This window comes from Catharus ustulatus, chromosome 1 (genome assembly GCF_009819885.2).
Source record: "Catharus ustulatus isolate bCatUst1 chromosome 1, bCatUst1.pri.v2, whole genome shotgun sequence".
NCBI classification, from domain to species: domain Eukaryota; kingdom Metazoa; phylum Chordata; class Aves; order Passeriformes; family Turdidae; genus Catharus; species Catharus ustulatus.
Genome location: NC_046221.1, coordinates 106998264 through 107025054, shown reverse-complemented (window position 1 = coordinate 107025054; position 26791 = coordinate 106998264). Strand labels below are relative to the sequence as shown.

The 26791-nt window shown below is 36.9% G+C and overlaps 1 protein-coding gene across 1 annotated transcript in view; it reads right to left on the bottom strand.

Annotated features, from left to right (window-relative positions):
- Positions 1 to 26791, bottom strand: part of PIEZO2 (piezo type mechanosensitive ion channel component 2) — a 292504-nt gene that overhangs the window by 241334 nt on the left and 24379 nt on the right. The window contains exon 2 of the mRNA XM_033069248.1: positions 2309 to 2404. Within this exon, the coding sequence (XP_032925139.1) occupies positions 2309 to 2404 (96 nt within the window). The remainder of the gene's footprint in view (positions 1 to 2308; positions 2405 to 26791) is intronic.

Genomic DNA, 26791 nt, shown 5'->3' with positions numbered 1-26791 from the left:
GTGATTGCACATCATCTGAGCAGCTGCAACCAAATTCCCAGTGAGTGTTTCCCCCTCAACTCATACCTTCAATACCTTTAAGAGAAACAAACTCTCAGCTGGACATTTACTGATGTTCCACGCTTACACTGTCCTGGTAATATTCCCCTGTAAAAATGAGGGACAGCCTCACCAAGAGGGGGGTCAAGAGAGGGATTTCCCACTTTTTATGCTTGCTTAATTTATTTTTCAGGCCTGTTTTTCCTGGTTCCACTGGCTACTGTCAGATGACAAACTGAGCCCACCCAATCAGTATGGATCCCCACCAAAAGACAGGAACACCTGTCTGACAAAGACAGGCTGGAAGAGCTGGGATTGTTCAGCCTGAAGAAGAAAGGGCTCCAAGGAGAACTCACTGCACCCTTCCAGTACTTTAAGAAAGCCTATAGAAAGGAGGGATAAGGACTTCTTATGCAGGCAGATAGTGACAGAACAACAGGCAACGGTTTTAAACTGAAAGAGATACTAGGGAGAAATTCTTTACTCAGAAGGTGGTGAAACACTGAAATAGGATGCCCAGGGAAGTTGTGGATATTCCATCCCTAGAAGTGTTCAAGGCCAGGTTGGATGGGGTCCTGAGCAGCCTAATCTAGCAAGTGACATCCCTGCCCATGGAACCTGATCATCTTCAAGGTCCCACCCAACCCTAAGCATTCTATGATTCTATACCAAATCAAAGTTTAATAATCTAAAATATATTAAAAAAATGTGTAGGCCTATAAAGGACCCCTTTCCTCCCCCATTACAGGGGAATGTAAATAACCCTTTCAGAAATATTACATTCTTGCTGTAGACAAGGCAGAATGAGTACAGTAATTTCACGATTATAAGCCGCACCATTTTGACTAAAATTTTGGTCCGAACCCAAAGTGCGGCTTATAATCAGGTGCGGTTTATATATGGACAAAGAATGAAAAGTTGCTGTTTTAGTTTGGAGAACAGGTGTCTGCTGAGAAAGGCAGGAACTTCTCTTTGAAATGGAGAATGTAAACCCCCTCTCTCCAAATTATTATAATTTGGAAATCAAGGACCTTTCAGGCAAAAATATGGAAATTAGGAATAACAGTTCTTTACTAGGGAAATTAAAATAGAAATACAGTACTACAAAGAAACAAACTCCAAACCCTGACAAAGTCAGAGTAAAACCTGACACCCCGTCAGGCAGGGTGTTGGTAGCAGTCCCATTAAATGGTGGCTGCATCCTCCTGCAGTGACAGATGTGATTCAGTTGAAGCAGTGCTCCTGTACAAGGTGCAGTTTCCCTCTGGGGGTCCAGTGGTGATGTGGAGAAATCCAGTTTTCCTCTGGAGTCCAGTGGAGAAAGGGGCTCCCTTAGTGTCCCAAAACCTCTGTTTTTATCTTGGTAAGAAATGTTGGGCTCTTCCCCCTGGCTGGAGCAACTTCCAATGGGATGCAGAAATTTTATCAGTCACACAGTGGGACTCAATGGGCCATTAGCAGAAAATGACTCGCTGGAGGAAGGATGGGTTATGAAAAGATAAAGAACAATGCCCTGCCTGGTTTCAGTGGATGGTCCATTAGCAGAATATCTGCCATTGAGATAAGGATCACTGTCCCCACCCTCAACAGATGGTGAGAGAACAGATACCTTTTATCACACTCTGTATTGTAAGATGCGGCTTATAATCAGGTGCGGCTTATATATGGACAAAGAACCAAAAAATTGCTGAAACCCAGAAGTGCGGCTTATACTCAGTGCAGCTTATAATCGTGAAATTACTGTAACCTCTGTATGTGACACAAATGTTTGAGTGCCTGATGCAGGCATTATTTGTCATCTCGAACAGCAAACCCTTTGAGTTACTTTTGCTAAGGCAGTGGTATAGTATCAGGATAACAGTTATTTAAATAAGTACCTAAAATACAACTGAATGAAAAATCTGACATCAAATTTCATTCTCATAATTAACTGCCAATTCAAATCTGTAGCACAATCTATAATAGGACAGCTTTGGGAGAGTTCTGAAAATCCATTTTTCACCCGGACCACATCAGTATTCCAAAGGAAATAATGCCATAAAAAGGAGTGTCCAGTAGTGCTATCAGACAGCCCTGATGCAACTCAGGGCAAGCATGGTTGGAAGTCCTAGGGCACCAAAGCCAGCATATTGTGAAACTACAACATCAGGAAATTTACAGCTATTTAATGAGGGGGATATGCTCAGGACTTCACTTTCTATTACATCAAAGCTTTTGCATGTACTCTGTGCACCACAGACTCGAAAGAATGAGCCAATGAACTTCTTACCTTGCATTGTTGCTTTTGTGGGTTCTGAAAACAGAGGAATGAGCAGGAGGTAGATGAGGTAGACAAAGGAGAGCCCATTGTAACGGAAAGCACAGGCTGCAGGGAGAGAAAATAAAAACATCACATTATTTAACTGGCCTGATAAAATCAAATTTGGTAGCACTTGAGTCTACAATTTACCTTGCCAATTTTCACCACTTAAACAATTTTTTCACAGGTATTCAAGTTTATGCTTTAAGTAAATCTTAGAATCAAAGATTGGGTGAGACTGGAAGGAACCAGAAGTTGATCATCTGGCTCAACCTCCCTGCTCAAGCAGGGTCATCCCAGAGCACACAGCACAGGATTGCTTCAAGATGATTCTTGAGCATCCCCAGTGAGAGAGACTTTTATCAACAAAGTCTTCTCAGCTATATTCAAAACAACTTGGTTTAGGAATACAGATACATCTTTAACCCTGCCAGAAACATATATTCTAAAGGAAAAGAAGTTTTTCCAGATGCCACTTGCAGAAATTTCATGGAAACAATAGTGGCAATGAGCTAACACGTTATGCATTAATTAGTCCTCATCCTCATTGCATCTGTCCACTTTAATTATAACACAAAACTGCAAAGGCTCTCTGTTCACAAATTCATACAATAGCTACAACTTTTGTCTCCCAAACTAGCCAAAATTTTGAATAACCAGTTTTATTTCCTTAATAGTCTTGATAGAAAACTCTGAATATACACTCCACATTCTCCAGGCTGACCAAGAAGCACGTGAAATGCATAGGTGCCTAGGAAGAATGAAAGATAAGAAGCATCTATTCTCTATTGCTGAACTGATATGATTCTACTATCAGCCTTAAAAAAAAATCTGTCAAGGATTATAAAACCCACCAAAGTTTGACAGAGCTGAGTGAAATACAGAATCCTTAAGAGCAGCTTCTCATTTCGCTGTAAGAATTGCTCTCATCACTTACTAAACTTTCTTTATCACCACAACCTTTAAAGGCCAACTGAAGACTTACACCTACGTTTGTAACTATAAAAAAACATGCAAGATAGAGTAAATAGAACCTATCCCATGGGGAATTCTGCAAGCAATTATCAGAGCTCTAAAGTCAATGCACTTGAGAAGAAGGAGGCAGCTCTGCTATTATGCACCTACTCTCAGGGTCCTCTACAGAGGAGCACAGGATGTACAATGGCCATTAGTGGCCTTCTTGGAAAGAACGGCAAAGAGGACATTCCTGATATCAGGACAAATCCATAAATCAACTTTCTGGGGTTTTTTTTTCAAGTTTAATTTCGGGGTGGGAACAAGTTCCGTAGCATTCATAGGAAGAGGTACAATAGAGGTTTAAGGTTGTTCTATGGCCTGAAGGCTTTTCCCATTTCAATGGAAGGATCAATGTGCTCAGTCATTCTGGAAGCAGAATAATTACATTAGCAGGTATCCAGTTATTTTTGGGATTGTGTCAACCAGATTTAATTGTGTTAAACAGCTTACTTATTTTCAATGCAATGTTATGCTTATTTTCTCCTTTCTTGAGGACTGAGCTTTCTGCACTTCTTGTAGAGCACCTAGCACTCAGTTTCCCAGTACAAAGACAGAGAACAGCAACTGTGTGCTTTAAATGTCTGCCTTCATTAGCTGGAAGTCACTGAATGTCTTGCAACAAAACTGTGTCAAATATTTAGAACCTCTATTTATATCAAAGCCTCCTCCAGCAAACTTGGCTAGACACTGCCTGGAAAACCTGTATTTATTTAAGCAGTTGCAAGAGCTCTAGCAATACGTTTCTCAGAATTATGAATTAAACCCTCCAAAACCTAGCTGCAACATTTTTACTATTCCCCACTGCAACTTTTCCAATATATTTTATGTTAATCTCCACTCATCTAGTATACGTGTCTGGAGAGATGAGTGCCTTATCAAGCTAAGGTGCAAGAGCAAATGACTGAATATAATTTTAGCAAGATCAAAGATTAGGAAACAGTAGCTGCTTTCACATATTTGCAGTGCACTATATCATACTTTGCCAAAAATGCATATTCATCAGTTCTGACACTGAAAACTACCTAGAAAAAGTTGAAGAGCATAAAATCAGCTTCAGTTCATCACTGATACAACAACAAAGGACCCAAAAAAGTAAATGAACCCACCCTCTACGCTCCCTCTGGTATTCACAAAGGTCTCTTTCTGCAAAAGAAGCTGTACACAGATATCCAAAACAATGGAAAGTCACATTTAAGATCAACAGAATTCCATCAACAAAGAAAGTACCTATAAAGATGAGTTTCTTGGCAAACCAGACAGTATAGAAATTTCTGGGTATTTTGGATATATCAGCTTGCAGTGTCAAATTAATGTAATTTTAGCATTTTAGTTTTTTATTGCTTCTCAAAATTGTCTAATCGATTTGTAAAATTAATTTCAGATGACTTTTTCTTGAACTATATTTACCTTAAAATTTACTGCCTTCTATTCCTAGAGCTGTGTACTCAAAAGCTTTTTTTTCCTCTACTGCTACATAAACAGGACTGTTAACAGAGATTACATTTCCATTCAAACCTTCCCTTATGTACTGCTTTCATATAAAGTGTCCAGAAAACCCTTTAGTTTCTTAGCTTTAAAAGGATGGGCTTGTCTACAGCAAACACTGACTAAAAGGCTTAAACTGGAAAATACACCATACATGCAAACTCCATACAAATTTTCTGCTCTTCAGGCTTCTTTTAAAACCACATCTCACCGTGTTTTCTAACAGTTTCTATTAACAGAACTCCAGAAATGTGATTTTTCACCTCTGAAGTTCTGCTGTTTTTCACAGCCCAATAATAATAACAATACACAATTGGGAAAAGACATAAAAAGCAGATCAATGAATAAACAGAATTAGAAGCAAATTGGCTTTTATTTTGTATTACCTGAAGTACTTTAAAGCACCTTCCCTTAGTCAGTAAGAAAAGAGCATTTTATAACATGTAAGACTGACTTCTCCATTCATAAGTGACTATTTTTAATATTTCAGTTTTAATGTTTAGAGACTAAAAGGTGTTGTACAAACCTTAATATTTTTTATTATCTTTCACAGCAGTAGACAGACTGATTTCCAGCTAAAAAAATTTAATTCATTGAGAGATATGTACAGTGTGTGCCATACGAAATTTAAAATAGTCTACAAAAAAACCCCACAGAAAATCATATCACATGGTAACCTTGTCCTTCTATAATTTATTTTTCACTGTTTTATGCTAGCCAGAGTACAAGACCTTTGGAGAAATTTAACAGTGCTTCATAGACACATCAGGTAGAATTCTAACAGCTGCTACATATTATTACTGCATATTTACACCAACAGTTTTCTTTGCTCCATTTAAAGACGGTAATTTGTATAGGATTGGTGGTTTACCTGTTCTATAAAAAAATAGTGAAGAGCAGAGTGAGGGGCAATAAAGAAATTCAAAATAAGCTTGAACTTGGGAAGAAGATGAAAAAAACCAGTTCATAAACAATGTGTTTATTTTTGTTACACAAAAATTTTAAGAGTACTTAATTCAGAAGTGGAAACTATGTGTTCAAAAAAAACCAGCCTTCAAGAGTGCAGGCATAGTAACAAAGGGCTATGGACTCGTCATTTGTACACTAGAATTCTGTCAAAAGCCACAACAGAAAACAAGAAGAAAAGCGAAGACAGAATTAGCCATCCACTTTCTCATTTTACTTTAATAGAAAAGCATAGACAGAATAATGTATTGCTTGTTATACCCTTTTCTGTTCAAGAAATATGTAAAAACATCTCTTCCACATATTTCACATATTTCTACTGTAGGTTTGAGAATATTATATATCCTTCTATATATCTGATATTGCTATCCTATCCAGTCTCTTGTGTGCTTTAGCATAAGAAATTAATCCAGTCAACTACACTGAAGTAATGTGTCTTCTACCTTCAGGAGGATATCAAATGATGTTTGCATCCTGTTTTAACAACTTTACAACTGCAAGATTATTAAGAAAGCTATGCAATTATATTCTTTAAAAGTGGCACCTTTAGACTAAAATTTGGTCTTTCATGCTTATTTTTCCAGTAACACAACAGAAAATCTATTGAGTGAAAATATTAATTGGAAAAGTGCTGCTGAAAATAATGTCTAACCCTAGGCAGGTAAGGCCTGTTGGCTAAAAGACAGAGGTGATGTTGTTCACTCACTCTTACACCCAGCTGATCTGAAATAAGAGACCAAAACACAGAAGGGAAAAGGAATCAGCAGCTGAATGATCCTTGAAACTTCTCACTTTACAGGAGGCCAAGTGTCCAACTCTCAAAGCTAGGACAACTCAGCTCCACATTCCTGCCTGAATCACTATAATTTTTCTTAGTTATCCCATGGCTAATATCCCGTGTATCCTCATTATTCTGAAGAAACCCTCAATTACCATGCAGTTCAGATGACTAAAACACGCTACTGATGACAGCCTTTGCTACTAGGTATATAACAAGTAAGTAAGATGCTGGTACACACCCCAGATGAAAAGCTTCCGGAGCAATAGCTCAGCCTAAGAAGTCAAATGCTGAAGCTAATCTATCTCCTCCTCCAAACCAAGGTGCTCTACATGATAGCCCATGAATGTGTGTCATGAGTGGTCAACTCTTCCAGGGAGATATACAATTAAGATTCCTCTCATCAATAAGGCATTGTCCTAATGTCACAATTATTTAGGCCTTTCCACTTGTGCTGCTCTTCAGTAAGATACTTATCATCAAGTTCTCACATTCTTTTGAATATTCTAATTTGGGGAAGTTTGGGGGTGCTTTTTATTGGTTCATTAGGTTTTTTTACCCCTAATCATCTTACTGGACATCAAGAGCTGCCAGACCAAGGCAAGTAGGTCCAGCATTAGGCCACATGGACTCAGCCTTTTGTCAGAGACTGAAATGTTATAATTTATGGCATAAACATCTTCATTGCCTATTATAGCAAAACTGTACAAAAGCTGCAGAGAAAACCACCAAAAACCTGAATGGAGACCTACACTGCTCCTTGATGGGCTATATAAACTATACAAGTATTTGGTAAAGTAAGTAAATGTTAAGAGGTAAGGCAATTTAAATTCTACAGAATAAGAACTACTGGAAATAAATTCCTTTTTTCAAGTAAAAAAAGAGTTAAAAAAATTCAAAACAAACCACCACCAACAAAAAACCCCTCCTCCATTAGCCAGCCAGATAAGTACTTCCAACAACGTGGTACAAAGAGGAGAGGTCAAAACTGGTGAGACAAGTCTGATTTACTTCCATTCTGCATAAAGCCCTTAGGTATACAGCTCTTTAATTTCTGGTAATGCTCCTCTTGGTATCAACCAGCAAATGTGAGAAGAAATGGAACATTTTTTTCTTCTTTTCCTAAAGATTCATGCATGCAGCAATCTTTAACCAAAACTCACACACATGCACAGTAGCAATATAGTAAAATAGCAGCAAACTGCCCTCCAGTATTTCCTTACAGTTCCTGATGCCTCTATAACCAGAGGAAGGGGGGTCCTTGAGAAGAAAGCCCATCTAAACTCACATTGAATCAAAGATTCAGAGAGCTGTACACAGCTTGCTCTGTTCTCTATGAGCACTATTTTACAAATTAATGTAGTAAAAAGTGGAGCTCATTCACTGTTGGCAGGCTAAAATGACCCAGTATTAAATACCTACAGAGCTGAATCTCCCAGAAAAATCATCAACCAGTTGCTTTCATCTCCACTACCATTTTATGAGCCAATGACTGTTAAGGTACAAAGTAGGAGGCAACCTCACATTCCCTCTTCCACTCAGGGTCACAAGTGCAAATCTTGTTTCTGAGGATTTCTCACTTTTAGCGGACGTAGCTGTTACTAACCAAATGCAGTAGAAATTAAAAAAACCAAGATTAAAAATTAAGTTCACTTGACCAGAATTATGCATTACCATTTATGAAAAAGAAAGGCTACTTTTTATAAATTGCTTTTTCATATCTTCTAACACTTCATATTTCAAATTTGTTTCAGAAATACAAATTTTTTTTCAGAACTTTTTCCTTCAATAATCTTTACAATAATGATAAAAAAACCCCTGCCATACATTGCAAAATTAGTTTATACTGTAAACCACCCATTTTAAAGAATAAAACTGTGATAGTGACTGAAAATGTTACCCTTCAAAAACTATACCATCTCATAATGACAAGCATCTGATAGGCAGAGTGCCCAGGGAATTTTAGCTCACAGATATTTATTTTTACTTATTGGAATTCAGAAGAATGGATTAACTCCTGGCATAGTTTTGGTCTCACTTCAGAGTAACTGCACCTAAAATAACACCTGTGACAGATGAGATTGGAATGACACACTGCTATGCAGGACAGTTAAGTGAAGTGCATGTAATCTTACCATCCCTTTAGAGCAAAATAATGGCCACAGCCTCTGGTGTGCAGTGCAGAACTGTGTCTGCTCAGGGCAAGTTCCCTCCTGCATCAGCTGATACTCCCTCCACATCCAACAGCCCTGCTGATAATGCTGTGCTAACACACATCCCCACCCTGCTCCTGAGCCAGCCAGCATTTCAACACGGGGTTGCTCTGTGTGCTACACACTGAGGGAAAACTAGAAAACTTATCTTCTTTGGAGAGGAAAAAAAACCCAAAAATAAAAAACAAACAAAACCAAACAAAAAACCCCAACTTCGATAAACAGATAAATAGGATGATTTTGGTTCATGTCAGCACATCTACAATCACATTTTTTCACCTGTCAGCACTCATCAGGAGAGAACTGCTGGAAAGTGAACAGTTTTCTAAGGGCTTGGGGACATTTTTTCCTCTAATTTTTCTCACCTTTCCTCTATTTCTCCAAGCAGCAGTTTTACTAAGGCTTCTCTCCACCTCAAATCATCTGGAACAGATTTTAACTTTGTGGCAAATATTGCCTGGGAATCAATCAGAAGGAGGAGAAGACAAAACACCTTTTTCATCACTTTCTTTCTGTGCTTATAAACAGGAGCTGTGTTTCCCAGCTCTATTTGACAGTAAGAAAATGAACAAAAGATCTCAAGTATAACCATACCACAGTCATCATCTTACTTAGAAAAATGTATTTTAAAGCCTTGTCCGCTTTGACAAGCAAATCCATGTCAATACATTTTACTGCCATGACTAAGTTATACAAATATTTCCAAATTAAAAACATGATGGACACCATCATCAGAAATGTTTCCCATTAGAAAGATCAACTTCACATTGTAACTCATTTCAATTTCAGTGCCAACTGACCAATTCATTTATTGGTCCAGGAAGTGGAAAGAGATGTCTTCTTATTCCTCCACTGAGGTGGCTGCCTGCAGAAGGGACACACTGTCTGCATTCTCACCCTTGCTTCAGCCACAGCTCTTCTGTCTCCAAGCTCCTCTCTCTAGGAAAGTAACTGGGAGCTAAAGAAATAACTCTGCTCCTCACTCATTTTCATGCGATGAGAAAAGCATGTTCCGTTTCCCTGGACATCTGGAGACAGTAGTCTGGTCCTGCTGTTGCAGTTGTATAACCCTGTCAAGACTCAGACTAAAAATAACAGCAAACTCAGAACACAGATGACAATCAAATGTCACAGTGCTACTGCTGAACACAACATCAACCAGGGACAGATGTGGAGAGAGTTGGGTAACAGAGAGACCTCCATGAGCAGAAAGGGACTGATACCTTCATTTACCTCTGCTATGAAGCCACAGACACCAGGAACATCTACCCAGTCAGATGTTTCCAGCAATTAGAAGTATGAGTTTCAGCACATATTACCATTCTCCCACCACCATTCACACTTACTGTCTTTTAAAACACACAAATCACCGTAAGTGAATTGACATAAGATGTAGAAAGAACCAAGTAATTTTTTTCTCCATCTGTTGCTTACACTGACATCAGTCCTAAAAAACCCTGAGTCAGATGAAGGACATTTTAATAACTAACCCAGATAAACACCTCTGAGAAATAAAAACATGATTAAACATTAGAGAGGTGTTAACACTGAAAAATATGGGTGTCATTACTGAAGACACAAATATGAATGCAGAGTTTGAAACTCAGCCATTATTTATTCCAGTAGAGGAAAGGCTAGATAAACTTCCTTCCTTGGTCCATCACTGAATAAAAAGGACCCAGAGGATTGCAACTGCAAGCTATAAATCTGAATGATGAAGGAGCATTTCAGACAGTGCTACAAAGCCACAGTGTTTACCAAAGGAAACAGAATTTTTAAAAATAGGTAACTCCAGGATATCATCAAGTGCGTAAAGGAGATACAAGCTCCTCATTCTTGCCATGTCCGTATTCCAAACTGATGTTGCTTGTACAAAATAATAAATCCCTTTTTGTTTGAAGAACTGTGCATTTCTCTCTCTCCTTACAAAAGCATGAGGCAACTTTCTCTCACTGAAAAGAAGTTTCAACCTACTACAGGAACCTACTTAGAAATGCCATGAATTGTCTTGCAAACTATTTCTCCTAACCTGGAACCAGGAAAGAAACCTGAAGAACTAAAAGAGTCTCAGAACCTATGGACATATTAGGAGGCTGTTTACAAGCTGCAAATCTAATCTGATTTGCCTTTTCTGGAGAAGTAGTACTTAAACCCATCTGACTCCCAATGAAATTTCACATGCACATGACCACAGACCGCAACAGAGTTTTACTGGGACAGATGCATTTTGCTGTGGGTTTCAAATGCAAGACTTATCTAACATTGAAGGAAAAACATCATTCAGAAACCCTACTATTGGAACAGAACTATGGTTTTGTCCAGTTTTCACACAGCAAAGTAATAGCTATTTCATTATAACTACTCCATGTTGCAAATTCAGGGGAAAAAAAGTCTTAATTCTGCGTTTATTTCAAGTAGTAATATTGCCCAGAAAGCACAGGGTGCATCAGCATCTGTTTCTTCGCATGTCATTCAAGAAACTTTCCCTACATTCAAGGAGTTGCAATCTATGGCACTCCCTTCAGGTTGCCAAATCTCTTGTACTTGGAGGAGGCCTTCTTCCATGTATTGATTTTCTTTTGTACAGCATGTGTACCAATGTTTTCTTCCCTGGAATATGTTTTGAAGGAACTCCCCCAGACTTTTGATAAGCTCTCAGCCAAATTTTATGAGCAAGACTGGAAATTCAAAATGATTTAATACCTCTTTCATGTTTATAAAACAAACCATTGTGTCCCTGTCCAAGAATATTTGAATGTGGGAAGTTAAGAAGAAGTTTAACTTGAAGAAAACTTCCCACGCAGTTAGCAATTCTGTTTATATCTAGGCTCAATATAAAGTCTGACTACGTATTTCTTTGGAGTCAAGCCACTGTCCTGAAGACACCAAATAGTATTATGCAGCATCTCACCAGAATAAAAAATAAAACAGCCATCTCACCAAGGAGATCAAGGTCCTGGGCTCACCACTACAGAACTTCTAGAGCTCTCTACTTAGTCAACTGCAAAGTAAAGGTTTTTTGTTGCAGGGGAAGACAGAACAAAAACTTGTCGTCATTAGGCATATTCTGAATACAAGGAGAGGGGTAGAGTAAATTTAAGGGTCTCAACATGAATCTTTATTCAAAAAACATAATACTGTACTTATCTCATTTAAGGAAAAGGAAAAACAAAAACAACCAAAAAAAAGCAAACCAAAAACCCAGCATCTTTTTAATTGAGCAAGATCTCAAATTTGGAGAAATTAGTCCACTAAGAATCTCGTAAGATCTGTTCTTGAGAAAGAGCCAAAGTATACATCCTGGAGGATTAGAACTAAGTGAAGAGCACATTAAATTTGATTTACACATATCCTGAAAATTTAAGAAATATATATAACACCAAGCTGCCTTTCAAGTTAAAAAAAATAATAATAATAAATTGTTTTTCTTTACAATCTCTGCAGGGTAGCCAATGATCCCTTACAGACAACAGTTCTACATACAGTGAAGATAACAGCTGTAAAGAATTACATAATCCATGTGACTTCATTTATGAGCATTTTTCCATTAGTAAAAATTTTTATCTGGTTAAGAAAGTATTTTTGTCAGTAAACTGACAAAAAGATTTCTACTATCTGAGAACACAAACGTGGATTTCAAAGTGGTCTTTATGGGCAAACAACCAGAATTAGTCTTGGATGAAGTTTATAGCACTCCAGAAAAGTGCCAGAAGAAGTAGAATGCTGCGGTTTATTCAAACACAAGGATTCTCTTCATTAACAGTTAGACCAATGTACAACAGCCAGTCAGTGTGTCAGGAGTATCCTTATTTGCCATGCTTGAAAAATAACTAACTTCATCCCTTGCCATGTGGTCTTAAGTGATGGAAGTTGGAGGATAAATCTGCAGAAAGGAAAGCAGCAGCTACTAACAAGTTTGAGAGATACCTAACTCAGCAATGATGTTCTGTTAATGTATTATTGGAGATTTCATTTACAACAGGGGCAAGAGAAAGTTTTCCAAAAAGAAGTAGTAATAATCAATAATAATAATTATAGAAAGGATTTATGGAAACAAATTAGTTGTGGTTTGGTTTTGGTTTTTTTAACCCAAGAAAAATGAAAACTTCAGTTTGTTGGAAATGTGAATTTTTTCATGCTTTATCCATTCATATAAGATTCCCTTCTCTCTCATAATTAGCTATCCACTTCTAAAGTACTTCAATGCAGTATTTTGAATATGCGATGCTCCCACGTAATTTTCTTGCTTTTTGTCACTAAACCATTTGAGAACTAATTTTTTTAAATCTAAAACTTCCATTTTATTATAGCTATCAGAAAATACAAATGCATATTAGCAGCAAAATTTTCACCATCATCTTAATTGGTAGCATAAATGCCTCCACATGTGTTCATTAGCAGCCTTATATGGAATCTTAAAGGGGGATGGCCCTGTAGCCATAGATCCCCTCATTCAAACTGAAAAAATTGTGAGAATATATTTACAGGAAATCATAAATCTGATATCAATGCCTCAGAACTTTCAACCGTATCTTGTATGAAACCTATGTTTATAACTTTTGGCACTCAAAAAAGTGCAACATTATACCCATTTGAAAAAATGGCACACTTGCTTTCCTGGGGATGTCGTGTTTTAAGCCAGTAGATCGGTTTAAATTTGAATGGTTGGTATCACTAAAATAATTAATATTAACCTTTACTGCATCTATTGATCTTTTCTTAATGCCATACTTAACACCAAACCATTGGGTGGTTTTCCTCTTTTTCTAAACTAACAGAGTCATTGAAGTATTTCCCTTCATCTCACTCTCCCTTCCCCCAAATTCACAGCAATTCAATTTTAAAAAAAGTGCAAATTTAAAAGATAAAATTTCAACAAACATTACACAATAATTCATAACAATCTAATCATTGCCTTCAGTGGTAAATAACAGATTCTGACACTTGGTTTACCTGAACTATAAAGAAACACAGGATACACAAGGACCTCATCCAAATCAGCACAGTAATATCCTGATCCTGCACTCCTTACACAAGCATTTCTGTCCTCTTTCCCAGGACTGTTCCAGGAAGGGCAGATAAATTCACAAACTTTACTAGTATCCACAATCTTGTAGCTGAACTTGCTTTTGCCTTAGACAAAATATACTTCTTGCTCATAAACCACTGTAACCTGATCAACCACAGTGACTCAAATCCGTCATACCAAACTCCTTCTGAAAACAGAAACAACCATCTAGAAAGCTGTCCTTTAAAAATATTGATGCACTGTTCTAAGTGACCCCTAACCAACAATATTAGATGCAAAAATGTGACCATCTCAAAACATCTGATAATACTGTTTTGTTTGTGGGTGCAATTTTTAAAAGTAAAGAGATTTTTAGATCAAATCTGTGTACTGGCATGGCAAGACAATAGTGTGCATGCCATGTCCTCACTTTCTCAATCAGCACACAAGATGCTGGTAAATTTGCCTCTTTTAGCCAAAAGTGCAAGGGATAAAAAAAGCAATTCCAGAAATTGGCCAAATACTAAATAGCTCCATCTGAAAATGGGAACTGTAGTCCAACATATCCCAAAGAATAAGAAATGTTATTTTTGTGTCTGGAGACCACTTGAGTCAAGCTTGATAAGAGTATTTTTAACCTCTGAAGTGCTTTGTGTACTTCACCCTGCACTGTATAGCCCAACAAGGCTGCTTTTGTGGATGACAACACAGAGCACAGACAGCAAAGCAACCAACGTGTTTATCCATACAGAGTTACAGTTCTAACTCCAGATTTAAAAAGCACACAAAACATATTTATAATTATGCATGAGACAGGCTACTAATTCAATTTATAAATTTTATTAATTTAGTTCATCTCTCCTGCCAAAAATGCAATCACCTTCCAGCACATGAATGTCAACCAGGTAAGCCAAAAGCCATTTATCAACTTTTAGCTAAGAAATATTTGAAGAGCTTAAAAAAAAGGCAAGTACTAAAATGCAGATTGGAGCCAGCATGAATGGTTTGATTATTACATGAAGTCCTGGAGTGGAAAGAGGGGAGCACATCCTGTTTTGAGGTTAGGAAAAGTTGGCAATCTGATTCTGACCCCCACCCTTTTTTGTGAGATCTCTGCATAATAAATTCGACATTTTAGAAGAAAGCTTCCATTCTCCTCCAGACTGTGCAAAGGAGTAAAGAAAAGTGGGTCCTCCACTCCACTTTTTTTCAGTCATCCACAGGATTTCCAAAAATAATACCCGCCCAGATGTTGAATCAAACTTCAGGTTATTTGCAGGCAGCAGAATCAGTAGATTTGAAATTAGCTTCAGATGCTGCGAGTGAGGAAACATCACTTCCCTCCAAATTCAACATCTAAAAGGTTTTTTGCATTTTTATGCTTATTTTTAAAAAAAAGAAAATTTATAGGCCAAGAATTAATATATGAGCTCTAAATCAATGCCTCTTTCAAGATCAGAAATCTTGACTCAAAGAAATCCTTAATTATGGTCAAACGTGGGCAATAATTGTACCCAAACATTCCACTTCAGCCACCTGCACTCCTTATTTCACTGAAAAAAAAACCCCACAATGAAGCTTCACCTGGTACTAAAAATGGCAGACCATCTCAGATACAATAATTAAAAATACATCTACAGTTTAAAGTCAGTTTTTTCTTAGTTCAGTATTGGGATTTATTCTTGACTTTTCCCATCCCACATTTTTCAGTCAATTAACAAATTTAACCTCAAAATTAGCCAAAAAGATGGAGCCTGTATCTCTAAACCTTGATCACTGTGTTCAAGCTTGGATGAGGTAGGAAGGGAACACCAAAATTCCCCTCAAAAGAGTAACAAGCCTGTCCACCAGGTAGGTATGCCATGTTCCTGCAACATGAGAAAGTTTTGCCTTAGGAAAGCACACTTCATGGTTCAAGTGTGCTATTTCTTAGTCAAAGCACATCCAGAGCATGCAAAAATACAATTGCAGCATATTCTCAAATATCTGGACACTTCTATTAGAAGAACAGTTTATGTCTGGGAAATGAGGATTTAAAATAAACATGGAGCCAAATCCTAAAGCCTTTAACCTGGGCAGACTTCCATTCCCCAAAGTACAACAAAAAGTCAAATTCCTCTTTTTGTTAGGTTTATACAGATTTACATGGATTTAACCACATTTCTTGAATTCAGATCTATTCATCTGAAAGTTAAGACCATCTTCTAGTGAAAATGGAGAAAGAAAAAAACACTATTCCAGGATTATTTCAATATGAAGCATCAGGTCTGCTAAGATCATAGCACCAGAACAAGGAAAACAATACATTTAAATAGCACTACAATCCTACCATTATTCCATTGGTCTTGAACCTACCTACTTTGTCCCTACTATCATGCCTCTTAAGAATAAAAAAAGGACAAAGATAATTCTGGAATACCAAGACTAGATTTTTTTTGAAAATGCCTTAAGTATTGGTCTTAACATGATCCTTTTGTCTATAAACCCTGAAAATCACATATGTTAAAATCTTGGTGACCAGAAACAGCAACATTTCTGGTTCCATTTGTACTCTTTTGGATACAGAAGAAAAGTGGACACTTCTCCATGCCCAAGGAGGACTCTGCCCTCCATCATGAAGGCATGAAGCATCTCACCAGAAATCATCATGAAAACTCAGTTAGGCAAGAGGAGGTAATTTTACAGTCTGTATCCATAACTGAAGGAATAATCAAGGAAACCAAAGTTTGTACTACTGAGATACCCCACAGGACTTAGAAGATGCATATGACTACTTTTTAAAGAAACTAAACCAAAAATGTTGGGTGGATTTTTTTGGAGGGGGAAAAGTGATGATCAGATGCAGAGGATCAAAGTTATAATAAGCAGAAATCAATTTTGAATGCTGCACTTTAGCTATTCCTGGAACACTTTTTTTTTTTGCCTTGCCATTTGTTCCTGAAACATAAGCAGCAGTAGCACCAAAAAAGTAAAACCCAAAGAATATCCTTCTAATAAAAATAATTATTTTTTTAACGCGATACATGTACATATGTTTACACGCACCCCAAAAACCAGGGACTGAGACAAGAACAATTAACTGAAATAGAGTAAAATACAGTAATTATATATATATGTAAAATACTTGAGAGAAAATAAAACACAGTAGTAGCACTAATAATATCAGGGAAAGAGAGAAAGTAATAAAACCCAAGAAGAACAAGTGATGCATAACACAGTTGCTCCCCTTCCACTGACCAATGCCCATCCCATCTCCAAGCAGCGATTGGTGCCTCCCAGCCAGCTCTCCCGAGTTTATAAACTGCACGTGAACCTTCTTTAGCACAGAATATCCCTCTGGTTGCTTCAGGGCACCTGTCCTGCCCACGTTCCCCACCAGCCTCTTTGTTCACCTGGTCATTGGCAGAGCATGAGAAACTGAAAGTACCTGGGCTTAGAGTAAGCACTACAACCAAACTACAATCAGTGTGTTATCAACATTGTTCTCACACAACTCCAGAACACAGCACTGGAGCAGACATTAAGAAGAAAACTAACTCTGTCCCAGATGGAAGTGGGGCACTCTAGCATATCTAATCCCTAATGTAGAGAGATATTGTCTATCTCAATATCTGGAGATCAAAAGCTGTCATTTAGCATGTTACAAGTGAAGCTTGTTCTCCAGGAAAATACTGAGGTCAAACCACTGGTTTTCTCTTCACAGAAGTACCAAGCATCATGATCTCCCAGTGCTCAACAAAAACTTTTATAAGCATTTCAAAATCCAAAATAATAAAAAAAACTCTCACAAGAATTCCTCTGAAATATTTATACTGTTTATTCATCAGTACTATATAACACAAACTTGTGACATGGTCTGTGTAATCTTTTCCCATCACATTATTTATATTTAAATCATGTTTTATGCAAGTTGGCATTCAGTTAAAGAGACTCCAATAGCCCTGTGTATATATCTCTTGTGCCATCAAGTCTGGATATAGCCACGTAGTTTTGGACTGCAAAAATAGTAACAAAACACTAGAGGTAGTTCACAGAGCTTATTACTGGTGAAAGAAGTTAACTGTCTCTGTAAAGATGAAGAGAGATTGTTTCACTAAGTCAAAGCGGAAGATTCTATAAAAAGACACCTGAAGGGCAGAGCACACCACACAGGAAGAGGGAGGGCATTACATACTGGATTACTAAGTGAACTGACCTCATCTGAATTGAAAAAATAGGGTGTTTTTTTTCCTCTTCATCAGTAACCCCACCAGACTCAAAATGAATATGAGGTATGCTACTGATGGACTCAACACTGTTCAGAACCCAAGGAATCACTTTTGGGCAGATTACTAGAAATTCTACGGTACTGTGTGACTTCCCATTTCATATAAAATCCCTCAGGAATGTGAAAAAGGTTTACTCTCAAGCAAAATCAATTGCTTTAGAAAGCTTCACCACTATATCAAGCTTTGGAGCACAACTTGGGCACAAGATTTAGCCACAGCACCTAAATCAATGATGAGAGATGAGGAGCAAAAAACTAAAGCTGAGTAAAGAACCCAGAGGTCCTTTACCCAGAGCAGTCTGCAAAACAGTTGCTGAACTCACATTAGTGGTGATTTTTTAAGTGAAAAGCAGTTTTATTTTCCAGTTTGTTCAGGCCCCTGAACTTCATTAGAAGCACAAATAAATGAATGTCACTTCATAGAAGTAGCATCTGTTTTAATAAATTGACACCTCCCCAAAAAAGAAGAAATTTGGATGGGAAAATTTCCCAACTAGCTCAGCTGAGGAGAACTTTCTATTTACTGATCTTACAGGACCTTCTCTTACTGCTGATTCTGTGTTCAAATAAAAAAAGCAAAGGCATAGCAAATTACCCTAATTCATAGTGAGGAATATAAATTGTCACACAATGACAGATAGTTTAATCCCTGCAGGGTGTGAAAACTCAATGGCAAAATACCAAATAACATGAAGTCATAGATATTAAGCAATCAGCTCTTTTTTTCTTCTAGTTTGGTCTCAAAATAAAACAAAGACAGGAAGGAAAGAAAAGAGCAAACACAAAAATCTAACTCAATGGAAAAATATTTAAAATATTTTAGAAACAGGGAACGGCTATTATTGACTTGCATACAGAAGGTCTGGAAACAGGCTGAAACACTGACAAGTAATACATAAGCCAAAAAATTTAGGAGATATATTAGGGAAAATTAGGGGATATTAGTGATACTCTCCTAAAGGAAAACATCACCTCCTCAGTTTGGCTTGCATGAAAAGAGCAATCTTGCTTCCTGACAGGCTGCATTACCCTTGAAAATACATATTTAGAACACAGTTTATTTATTTGGAATTCTAATTAAATCTTCAAAGTGAGCATAAGGACATTGAAACTCCTGAAATCCTGGTTTTCTGTTTAAGCAATTAAAAAGATACAGCAACTCACAAGTTCTGATGCCTAAACATCCCTGTGCACAGAGATACAGTTCTCAAACACAGCTTCTGTTTGGGCTCATCTCTAATTTGTATGATTAGTGCAGTGAATGTACGCATCAATACCCATCTGGGATTTGTTTTGGTGGATAGAAACATGCTGCTTACAGAAACTCCAATGAGGCCTTTGTCTTTAGATCAATATCTGGATACATCTGTGGGTATTAACATAAATAAGAATCTGTATCTGCTTATTAGAATTTAATACCAATTTCTGTATTTGGTAGAAGTGGCATTAAAATCTATGATTTGTATTTTCATTCAAAAATGTCTGGACCAATATAAGTCCTAAGTACTGTCAGATGCATGCCTCCATATTAGTCTCCTTTACTATCATTATTCTTTTAAAATATTTTCTGCATTTTCTCCTTCCTCTTATCCCTATGAAGTTTTTCTTCATTAATACTTTTTAAACTAGTGACTGCAGGTCTTCAGTCACTTTCACCTGCAAAATCTAATGGAGGCACCCTCTACAAATTTGATAATTTCTCTTACAGGCAGCTTTTCAGCTTTCCATTCTAATTCATCAGTTTCACAATATCCTCTGCTATCACAACTCTTTGTTCTTTCTATACATCAGTGTAAATCCAAAACACAGATATGATAACCGAATTCAATTCAATTTTTGGCTGATATTAGAGAAAAACAAAAAACAATTTTTTTTTTTTTAAATTTAAAAAAAATTTAAAAACCCCCTACCCAGCTACTTCATTCGCAAACGTTCTTAACTTTTGCTTGTAAGCTCCTCCACTACTCTTTTTCCACACAAAAGGTTAGTTAATGACCAACCTGTGGCCTCATTATCTCATACACCTCCTGAGTAATGCAGGGGCAGCTCCAGGGCTGGAGCTACATAACAAAACCAAGACAAAAATATAATGAACCTGCAGAAGCTCATTTACCTTGGGACACAGGCACACAGCGCTACCCTGGTTGCTTCCTGTCACTGGGAAGCCACTGACACCTTCCATGAGCTCACTAGTCCAGGCTGGCTCTTTTCCACTAGCTATCCAAGAAATGGGCTTTCTTGGCTTTCAGGTAAATGAAAATTCCAGTTACAAAGTCACATGTCAACTGCCTAATGACAAGAAAGTAATAAATTATAAAATGCTGTATATGGCGAAGACATTTAATCACTCTATACACAAAAGCAAGAAGTTTTTAAAGGTATTTTTAACAGAAAAACACAAGGGAATTTTGTTCATGTCTTGGAAGTTGACAACAATTTAACTCAACCCCTCAAATCAATAATTCTAAACTCCATCATTCTAACACTCAAAACAAGTATATCCAACATACCAGTGAATTTCCTTCATTTTTGTAAATTGCAATAGTTTCTATCTAACCCAAACTTGAAATTTATTCTAAACTGCATGCTCCTTTACAGCAGAATCATGAAAACATTCACAGTCTTTACACATGGCTTAAAAAAACAGTAAAGATTCATTCTTAACAGCTTCATAGGTTTGTCACTACTGCATTAATTTAAGTTGTTCTGAAATGAGAATCTTCTTCTGGAATTACAAAAAAGAAACAAAAAGAAAAGGAAAAGCAATAGGTTGGTTTTTTCCCCTCTCTTTATCCAAATTTCAACATGGCTAAAAGAAAAACTCGTACAGACTTACTGCCCAGAATAATATTGTGAAAATCATTATTAGCATATTACAAAAATGAAATACTACCCATTATGTGTTTATTTATGAGATTTCTAATTTTCTTCACAAACATCTTAAAAGGATGGCCATAAGCAAGACAGGAAATACCAAGAATGTCTACCATCATCCACAAGCATGCTAATGTGAAATGGAATTTTTAAGAATACAGAAAACAGTACAAATTAATTTAATTGAATCCTGTAGCACCAAAATTTAGCCATTTTTGGAAATGAAAGTTAAGACTGAGAAAGAATATAAAGATCTCCAACCTTTCCATATCACATCCATCTCGAGAGGAAACTTTCCAGGACTACCCTGTCTCCTAAAAACCATTAGCACACAGGTGATATGATATTGTGATAACACATTTTGACTAGGAGAATTTAAGAAAACCTTAATGCTGATATTATCACTAACATTGATGATCATTTACTTGCCTTTATCTCTAAAACAGGCATGCATGCAAAGTAATTTATTGCACACAATGATCAGTACCACTGAGGTCAAGTATTAGAAGCTATTTTTGAGTGAGAATTGCAATGAAACAGAAAACTGTTTCTATTACAGCTTGCCAAACATGAGCTAGGTAACTGGAAGATATTAGGAGACATGAGTTTAACCAAGATTTTCTTCCTACTCGCTCAACTATTTCTCAACTCCTGCCCTCACTGATTTCCCCTGCAAGAACTCAGTCCTAAGTTTTCAGCTGCTAGAAGGTAACAAAATGTCTAGCAAACTTTTAAACAAAGAATATTAGAAAAAAAAGACAAATTTATTGTCTCTGCTCACTAGTAGGAACAGGTCATCCAGAAAATCTCTATTAGTTTTGCCATCACACGATACAAGTACCTGCAATTTTTTGGACCTACACTGGACCTCTTAATGAAACTTCAAAGCACTTTGTCACCAAACCCACTGACAAGAATGGGACCTTGCTTAATTATTATGTGCCCAAGAGACATTTTTCTTGCACTTCAACAAGAGGTCAGAGAATAAAGAGAAATTATATCATCACAGTGTGTGGGAATGAGATGAGAACTAGTCAAGTTATTGTGTTCTATGTTTTCTTCTCTGACAAAAGTAAATTTGAGGGCATTCAGAAAATGCTCATTGGAAACATCTGTCCCAATGCTATATATCCATCTGCAAATATTTATATTGTACTTTTATGACATTTTTGCTTGCATACAGAAGGTCTGAAAACAGGTTGAAACACTGACAAGTAATACACAAGCCAAAAAATTTAGGGGATGCATTTCACTCAAAACCTGCACCATAAAGTACTTCTCACATGAATTAAGAATAACCTCTGTTAACCTGGATGACCCTTCTGCAGTATTTTACAGAGATACACTTCTGAACTATACAAGACTCCAATCACTGCCTTCTCACTTGGCACACCTAATATAAAACCTAAACCAATCCTGCTTTTCAAATAATGTCCTCTTCCCTCCTTCTGCTCTCCCCTTCCCAGACACAAACCTTTTTTAGTCCAGTTGTGCTGGTATCCATCACCCCCAGGCGCTCTGGAAAGGAAACAAGCTAGGAGGCCATGAGAAGGACAGATGGCTACAGCTCTGGTAAGCATTAAAGTCATTATCTGCGGGAAAGTTACACTAGATCCATCAACTCATGTCTCACTTGGAAGAGCTAGGACTGCTATCCTGACACACCTCTTTGTATAGAAGGAGGTGTGTGCATGAAGATTAAATGGTAACTGGCAGAAAAGCACCTTTAAGAGAAGATCACCGTGACTGACTTATGTGTATAAACCTTTCTGAACTCAAGTCTCCTAAACTAAAATTAAATACAAGGTGTAGAAGGGCTTGTAGCCTCTATGGAGCTCAGGAAATTCCCAAATTTCCTGAAAATGGTAATGTCCCATGGATATGGGCAGCTTGAAAGATATGAGGTAAAAAGGCCTTCTGACATTGTTCCTACTCAGTAGTAGTGTTAAGAACACTATCTCCAGTAGAAAAGACTTTGTTTTTTTCTTACACAGGCATCTATAGCCTGAGAGTCAACAGTCACAGCTAGGACTACTTTAAAATTTTAGAGCACTAGAAAAGACAACAGTAAATCCCCTCAAAAAAAAAAAAAATATCCATGGGGTCTATCTTCATATTTACAGAACAGGAAGCTTGCAAGCTTCCCTGAAATTGAGTTTTGCTTGCATTGCCCTCCCTCCCCATCTTGTCCCTGTCTTCCCTGGATGCCACAGCTGCTTATGCTCTTGCTTTGCACCCCCCAAGAAAACCTGCTAATTCTAGCCAGTGAGGCAGAAGAAGTGGAGCATGTCCCTGTGGCTCTTACTGAGACGCATGGAAAGGGGAAGAAAAAAAACAAAACTGAATTTCTATAACAGGATACATGAGAAGCATTAGTTTAAGTCAGCTCTCCAACCCCAAAATATAAGCTCCTTAACCAGTACCAACACTTAAGTGGGTGCACATGCTGCAAATGGCCTTCATCTTCAGTATCTGCACAGCTCATTTGTGGCTTTCAATATTTCAAATACCACAGAGTTAGAAGCTCACTGTCAAAAGGGTTCAAATACTAGTTTGCGTTAGCATTTTTTAATGAATATCTAAATAAACCCAGAGAAACCAGATCTGAAAATATAACAGAAAGCTAGAACTTTAATGAAAACAAGCCATTATTACTGATAAATTATACTGAGATATGTCAGATGGCTGAAAGACAAACATCTAGATACAAGGATTAATTGTATTTTTCTAAATCTGTGAGTTGAGTTAAAAATAAAAAGCTCACCATCATGACTTAAAATCTTCAGCTGCACTAATACATAAAATGAATATGATGCAAAACAGATTTTGAAAAGGATATTAAAAAAATCAGAACTACATTTGAAATCTCATTTAATTTCCCATGCTGGCTCTTCAAAAGGTTTGCAAATTCCAGTACATAAATCTTTCTCTGTCCAAAATCTACCTTTCACATATTAGTCATTAACAAAATTCATTGTGGTGTTTTGTTTCAGTGGATATTTTTTAAAGTTTAATAGTTTTTACATAAAATACCGTAACAGATATTCACCATCAGCCACCTCCAGGACACCTGCTTTTTAAAATTAATGTTATTTCAATTTCAGTGTTTCTTTCTGGTGAATATGACTGTTGTAAATATGAATATATTCTGATTAATTCCACAGATCTGTATAAAGTGAAAGGTTTTATAGTCTCTACTGTATTATATTCACATTTCAAATGAAGAGTAGCTCTAACAACTAGAGAACATTTGCCTATCATGACATCAGTAATTACTGATATACACAGGAGTCTTACTAGTAGACAATGTAATAAATAAAAAGTAATGTGAAAAATACATAAACATTGACCTTCCTAAGTGTCATCAATATGTAATTTCAATGAATAAAAGTCCTGCTTCAGATTTGTGTACTTCTGTAAATATGACATAGAAGAGTTCTGTTCAGAAACGCCAGAGAGTGTCCTTCAGTTTTTTAAATGCCACAACACAAAGAAACACTCTAACATGCATTTATTCCGATTGATACTTAAGATTACAGATTAAAGCACCTTATTTTCACCTGCTCACAAAACTGCTAATTACTGTAAACACTTTGCCCCTCTGTTCCCTGGTTAAACAGGGGATACCTAATTCTTAGACTTGTGTTTTATCTGAAACTACTTTTCACATTCTTTTTGATAGCTTAAGCTGGAATTAATCCAGTTAGACAAAATAATTGCATTTTTAGGTCAATATTTCATGACCTTACCTACCTCACTTGAAGCAATAATTTGCCCAAAGACACAGAATAATGAATCATTCATAACTAACTGCAATATGAAAGAGTAGAAGATCTTCCTTTAGAAGAAATTAAACCTGAGCCTCTAATTGACTTGCACCAAAAAGATTTAATGGCAAATGAAAGTTGTACAGAAGAATTAATTTGGGGATTCAGTGAAGACAGAAGTAGGAGAGAGAAGAAAGACCTGAACAACTTCACTTTGCAAAGTTCACCTCTAACCTTAGATCATATGGATAGACCATAAAGCCTCTTCTGACTGCACTATACTGATGCCAAGACCTAGGAATCCCAGGCAAGGGCCTCCCCCTCACTTCAACACCCTCTTGCTGCCTGATGAAGGGATGGTGATCCATTTTGGGAAGCAGAAGCCTGTGAACTGCAATAGGCTTTGCTATCCAATTATCACTGTCTATTAGGAATGTGTTATTGATATACTGTAAAACAGCTGAAGCCCAGGCCATTTTCTTGTTCTGTAATGCAGCAAACACATCATTTCAGTCACAACAAGTGGAGCCTGCTTGTAATTAAACTAACATCTGTTGATACTTAATCCACTTACTCAACTTCTAATACATGCAAGATTTTTGCGTTAATCTCTTATCCATAAGGATGTTCTTTGACCTGTGCTTTGGCACTAGGAAAGTCAATGTTGACTAATCTTGACTATAACCTTAGACCCCTGTGCTTTGGAAATTAATTTTTGCCCTGGGATTCTCATTTTCTGGTTTGAAAATGATACAAAATTAGAAGTTCACCTTACTTGTAAAGATTCATTTGTTGTCCTATTTCTAGTAGAAATACTGCGTGCTTCATCGAGTCTTCCCAAGCTGCATTTCCTGACTTCCAGGGCTCATAAAAAGCAGGTAAATCCAAACTGATAACATTTTACATATTGGGTTCATACTCTGTTAGTACATTTTCACAAATAGGACAGGTGGAAGGACATAACAAGCGTTCTGTGTGAATTGTCACATTTTATCTTTATTTCTGATAACAGGAGTTCTCTTCTTAGCATCTTCCTACAATAGAAGTTTGCCAGAGAACCTTTGCCGATATGTTTAAGGTCTAAAATTGTTTCTATTTTGGATTTTTGGATCCTTTTAAGAAGGATAGTTAGAAGCTAGGTAGAATGAGAAAAGACAATCACAACAAATTTAGGCAATCAGTCTGTGATGTACAAATCCTCTTAGAGAACAGAATCCACTACATCAAGAATTGTCAAAATACTAACTCAGGATCAATAAAAATTGCTGTAAAATAAGCAAAAGATTTCTGAAAAGCTAGGATGGTAGCAAAACTCATAGCTCAAAAGGGCATTATCCTCAGTATCCTGAACCTATTACTGAATTGCAATAAATAGAAGGTTTCAGTCCACTAATACGATTATATACATCAGAAAACATGAAAGAGGTATTTTGCAAATGAAGGAAAGCTAAAAAAAGCTTTATGTAATTAAGTTGGAAGACCTTTACATGCCTGACTTTTACACGTTAAAGAAAAATGAAAATTTAATTGCTTTTCTTTTTAATTGCCTTCATTGAATCATGCAGTATAAGGATTATGTCACAGGCCCACAGGGAACTATGCAAACAGGTGGGAAGTGGTTTGAAAAAGTCAGTAGATTACCTGCACCTGCAAATTATGCTCTGAAAATAAACAGATGGCAATTCAGCTTGCACTGCTGCCTCCTCCACACCACCCCCAAGTGCTCTGGTAAGGTACCCACTGAATGTTCATTCCACATCTCTAAGCAGAAGAGCTGAAAATACTAGGAAATTTTCTCTAAGATTGGAAAATATGTTCAAGTGTCCCACATGAATATTAAGTTTATATGGTCTTAAAATATGCATAGTAAAAAAAAAATATTTAAATAATTAAGAATTATTAATCTTAATACAAATATCCGTGGAAAAATTGGGCCCAAACTAACATAAATTCCAGTTTAGCGATGCACTAGTCAAGAATGTCTGCATTCAGGAGCTTTCAGTTAAAGGAAGAGGGATTGAGGAAGCCTTATTTAATGACAGTTCTGCTCTGTAAATATGATAGAGCAGACCAACTCT